This window comes from Lycium barbarum, chromosome 7 (genome assembly GCF_019175385.1).
Source record: "Lycium barbarum isolate Lr01 chromosome 7, ASM1917538v2, whole genome shotgun sequence".
Taxonomy (NCBI): domain Eukaryota; kingdom Viridiplantae; phylum Streptophyta; class Magnoliopsida; order Solanales; family Solanaceae; genus Lycium; species Lycium barbarum.
The window spans coordinates 24,593,767-24,599,565 of NC_083343.1; the positions used below are offsets into that span (position 1 = coordinate 24,593,767).

The window sequence follows — 5,799 nt, forward strand, 5'->3', positions numbered from 1 at the left end:
CGCGTCAGTATAGGAACAATATAGGATGCTACTATTATAAGCCGACGTTCAAATGGCATAGCATCTTCTTCCATTAAGATAAGAAATTCCTCATCATTTGCTAACAAATATTATATTCTGAGTCCTCCACATATTCTGACAACATACACTTGATTGCTGTTACGATTTTTTTAAAGGTTATTAATTAATTAGGTGCCCACCACAAGGATTTGGAAGTGTGTGATCAAATTATCTAAAAATTTAAGTTAGGTTGTCAGATAGAACGTTTTTATTTATTTAATTATATTTTTTCAACATGTTCCCTCATATGCAAGTCTGATTCTTTTTTTATGGGTCGAGCACGTGGAATTTCTTTTTGATAACAGGTGATGGTGAGATTCGATTCTAGGACATCCGTCTACTCTAACACCGTGTAAAATTTGTGTAACCATCTCATCTAAAAACTTAAGCTATTAGAGAGAACATACTTTTATTTTTTTAATCATATTCTCAACCAGGATAAACTCCATCTGCTTCACAAAACCTTACTATAAATCAACCCTTGAATATAAACATTTCATTATCAATTAAAGATCATTAACTTGGAAGATGAAAATGAAGCCTCTTTCATCTTTTTTACATCAAGGCTTTTTCTTATCTTTCTTTAAGATTCTGAGTCTTAAAGTAAAGCCAATTTGGATAGAATTAGGGTACTTCATGATCCTTTCATTGTTAGGTTTCTTAGCTTTGAGTGTTACAAAACCTAGAACGTTACCATCATTTAGTCTCCAAAAACTAGATGTGTTCTTCACTTCTGTTTCTGCTTCCACAGTTTCTAGTATGGCCACTGTTGAAATGGAAGTTTTTTCCGATACACAACTTGTTTTCATGACCCTATTGATGTTTCTTGGTGGTGAGGCTTTTACTTCTTTACTTAGACTTCAACTCATCAAAAAAGAAAGAGCACTACAAAACAAAGTTGACTCTTTTACTAGCAAAGACTCTGACTTTTCAAACTCTATACCAAACACTAGTATTCATCATCTTGAGCTTGGTAAGGTAACTCTTCATGACCAACTAGGAGAAGAGCCCTTAGATGTTATTATTAAATTAGAACCTGAAATAATAAATAGCTCTGTAGATGAGTTGAAGTGTATAAGATTCTTGAGTTATGTGGTTCTTGGTTATATTCTAGTTGTTGTTCTTCTAGGGTCTTCCTTGGTTTCTTTCTACATAAGTATTATTCCAAGTGCAAAACAAATCCTCAAGGAAAAAGGGCTTAACTTGCATACTTTTTCACTTTTCACCACTGTTTCAACTTTTGCAAATTGTGGATTTGCCCCTACAAATGAAAACATGATTATTTTCAAGAAAAATTCAGGCCTTCTTCTCATTCTAATCCCTCAGATCCTACTTGGTAACACATTATATCCTCCATGCTTACGCCTAACCATTTGGTTTATTTGGAAAATCACAAAGAGAGAAGAATTTAAGCATATCTTGAAAAACTCAAAAGAACTAGGATATTCCCAACTATTTCCAAGTTATGAAACCATTTCTCTTACAATTACTGTTTTGGGATTCATATTTGTTCAGTTTATAGTATTTTGTCCATTGGAGTGGTACTCTGGAGCAACTATTGGCTTAAGTGCTTATGAGAAGTTGGTTGGATCATTATTTGAAGTTGTGAATACAAGACATGCTGGTGAATCTGTTTTTGATATTACAACTCTCAGTCCAGCAATATTAATAATGTTCGTCTTTATGATGTAAGTATTCAAGTTTTTATATTATTTCTTTACTTAACTTTCTCTGTTCTTCTTTTGTCTTATATATTAGTCGAAAGGGATTTAAATTACATCCACCACCAACAATGTGAAGAATTAATGCGTGTATATACTATTAACGACATGAGTTTATGGTCTCACAAATGTCACCGCTTGTTTAAAACCATCAAGTTCCAAAAATCTTTTTCTTTTTATTAATTTCGTGCTCAATCAAATAAATTTACATAAATGAAGCGGAGAAAATAATTTTAAAATAACATAATAATAATTTTTCTTACATTATCAATGTTAAAAATTAAATCATATACTTATGCTGGTAGAGTGTTAATTCGATTATTATGGTAGTCACTACAGAATGGCAGCTAGATTTACATGTCTTCTTTTTGTAAAAAACTTTACTACGTTGACAGGGTTTGCATTTTTTAATAAATAAGAGATAATGCATATCTTTAATTGTTCATTCTCCACTTAATAACAATATTCATGATCAAGTTGTATACTGAATATTCGGTTCTTTAGTTGGTTGGTGAATTAATATCTGCTAAAACTCTTAATACTGGATGAAATTATCAATTTTTCGAGAAAACATTTTTCAACAAGAGGGGAAAATGTTTTCTTCACTTATTAAGAGTGCGAGTCGCTTTCTTTGCTGAAATTCCAATTATATTTTTCTTATATATCACTTGCTTTGACAAATATCTTAACATTATTATTCATCTTTAAAGTATTCAAAATATCACCAAAGCACTGTGATCATACAGATCCTCTATTTTATGCGACTACCGTATAAGTTTAAATGTGATCAAACATTACGTAAGATATATTTCACGTAAAATATTTTCTATTAAAAAAAAAACAAATTTCCTCAGTCTCAAATGTACGTACCATGGTATGCATGTCATATTATAAAGCATTAGCGTGAAGGCGTAGTAGGCAAGTAAATAAACATATTGTTTTTAATAATTTAATTAATTTTTAGATGAGATGTCCACACATTTCGACATAATATCAAAGCAGAAAGATATTTTTTAATTTTGATACAGTGGGTCTTGCTTAACCATTGTAAAAAAGAATTTTCAGGTGATTGACCCACAAAAAAGAATCAACTCAATTTGTACCTGAGATGCATGTTAGTTGAATACATCTTTTTTGTTATTAAATTGTCCCAAGTTAGTAGGGGTGTTATATTAGTTGAATACATCATTAAGCAAATGCATGTTCTTTCTCATAAACTTTTAGATGAGAAGGCCGCAACCAAGTCATTAGGAAGCAAATACTATTATAAGACTGCTAAATGTATAGTGTTCTCCAGTAAGGTTCCTTGATACAGGATTCACATCAATATAACAAAAGCATCCACTATTTTATTATCATCCTTAAAAAGTTTTAATTCCATCATCTCCCACTACGAAAAGAGAAATGAAGATGGCAAAAGCCAGAAAGTCACGTTTTATTAATCAACCATGCTAATGTTATTGGAGAACAATAAAAAGGTACTAATAGTACACTTGTACGTAGAGATTTTTAATGAATCTTTAAAGCTAGCTCGTTTGTGTAAAAGTACTAATCTACAAATCAAAACGTTAATGGATGTTTTATTAAGCTACCTTTTCTTTGCTTTTGTCATTGCAGGTATCTATCACCCTCTACTTCTTTTTTACCAGTTGATACTAGTCATGAAGAGGGTTTGAAAACTACAAAAATAATGAAGAGGATAAAAGGGAGCAGTTTAGTGGAGTACATATCCCTCTCACCACTTTCCTATTTGGTCATTTTCACCATACTTATTTGTATTACAGAGAGAGACAAAATGAAGAATGATCCCCTCAATTTCAATGTTGTCAACATTGTCTTCGAAGTCGTCAGGTGAATCCATAACATACTTTTCTTCATTTATACTGTTATACATAATCTCTAAATTTAAATTCGGATATCGATCGACACATAAATTTTAATGACATTTTCCACTTTATCTTCTTTCATTAATTAAAGAGGCAGGGGCGGAGGCAGAGGGGAGTAAGGGGGTTCGTTGAAATTTTATATACTATTGTATATAAGTAGGATAAAAATAACTTTTTTGCATTAATATAAGTTGTTGAATCCCTTTGGCATAACAATTTTTTTTTTTGGATCCCCTTAGTTGAATTTACGGGCTCCGCCACCGCCACTATTAAAAGAGGTCTTTAGCTAGCTTTAATTTTTTCCCTCACACTTTTAGGGGAGGAGATTGTTCAAAGACCACAATTGCACTAGGATTCTTGAATGTAGGGGTATACCACTATTTTATGTGGAGGATTGCATTATTTTTCTTTATTGGAATAACAATTTAAATTAAAGCAGTAGATTCTTGAATAAGAATAAGAATATTATGAGTAAAATGCTTATTCATTTGTACTCATGTACCTGATGATAATCTTGCAGTGCATATGGGAATGTTGGTTTGTCAGTGGGCTATAGCTGTGCAAGGCAACTAAAATCAGATGGCTATTGCAAGGATGCAATGTGTGGATTTTCTGGAAAATGGAGTATTTCGGGAAAGTTTATCCTCATTGTTGTCATGTTTTTTGGAAGGCTGAAGAAGTACAACAAAAATGGTGGCACGGCTTGGAAACTAATGTAACATTTTATGTGTACTTTTATTAGCTATCATCTATGTATAATTGTAATTACTAGCTCGAATGGAATACAACTCTTTTTGGCCTCTTTCTTTCTTTTTCAGTTTTTTCGTGTCTTACATATGTTTAGTTTCCGCTGTATAAAACTAGTTGCTGAGTACATGTAACTTTAAGTTATGTGGCATCAGGTTAAACTTTTCATTGACATTGTATAATTTCATTTATGTCACGACCCAACTCGTGGGTCGAGCGGGCATCAACGCTCACCCCCTGGTGGGCGAACTCTCCCATTATTCAACTTTCATTTTAAGCAAACCAAAGAGAAACAGAAATGTCTAAGCATGTCTCAATATATAAATAACTACCAAGTGCGAAATACTAATACAAATGCCCCAAAATTTGGTCTAAGTACAGTACAAGAGCCATTATCAATACATAAGTCTGAAATGTCAAAATACAAAGAGTCTGAAATACTGTCTCGAAATAATGGATAGATATCATAAAGAAGAGTTTCCAGGCAGCGGATCTGGAACATAGCTCACCCTGGAAACTCGTACTAGAAGCTTCGGCAAATCACTCACGAGGTGCTAAAGTGGATCCTGTACCAAACTCTGCACTTAGAAAAGAGTACAACAAGGTAGTATCAGTACAAACACTATGTACTGGTAGGTATCATAGGTCGACAACAGTTAGTTCACATTTATGAAGAAAGAATTAACAAGTAGACATGTAAGAAAACATGCACGTTCACGAAACTAGTCAACAATGAGATCAAGTCAATATCAATACCAAGAAAAAATCAACAATGAAGAATGGATGTAAGAGTGAATGCATATGCAATGCAATGCACTGGCCAAATACCTCGAACATGTACACACATGCTACGGACGAAAACATCACGTCTCAATATTCATGACCCATGGGGGACCCACGAAGTCCGTGTACTCCCTCTTCCTGGCAAGAAACCTCGGGCAGCGAGTATATCACATTCTGCTCCGTTAACAAGCTCAGATCACAAATTCTCATCTCTTTTGTACACTATCCGGCAAAGACCTCTGATGTTCCTTTGTCTCACTTATCATCATCAATACCAAGTCACAGTTCATATCAATGCATCATATGAAATGAGAGTGTAAGCCATGCAAGATATCAAATCAACAAATAAATCGAAATCAAAGTCTCATTCGTGTCTTATCATAAGTTGGGGCGAATGCACCTTATAGCAAGGGGTGTCTTCCGACCCTGCTTCGTCAGAAAGTTTAATTAATATTTATGTATATATATAGTCTGAAAAAACATAACACCCTTATATTTATTTAAAGTGACGCCGCTTAGCACAAACTGCACCATGGCCTATTGGTTATGCGTTTCTCTAATGTAGAGATCACCCAAAGTTCGAATCTCAAAGCAGGGAATTA

General features: G+C 33.4%; 1 protein-coding gene across 1 annotated transcript; it reads left to right on the forward strand.

Moving 5' to 3' along the window:
* Nucleotides 1-527: 527 nt before the first annotated feature.
* Nucleotides 528-4,608, forward strand: LOC132602212 (sodium transporter HKT1-like). Its single transcript, XM_060315175.1, has 3 exons — nucleotides 528-1,748; nucleotides 3,399-3,632; nucleotides 4,188-4,608. The coding sequence occupies exons 1-3, from the start codon at nucleotides 589-591 to the stop codon at nucleotides 4,384-4,386; spliced, it is 1,593 nt and encodes a 530-aa protein (XP_060171158.1). The 5' UTR covers nucleotides 528-588; the 3' UTR covers nucleotides 4,387-4,608.
* Nucleotides 4,609-5,799: the final 1,191 nt, after the last annotated feature.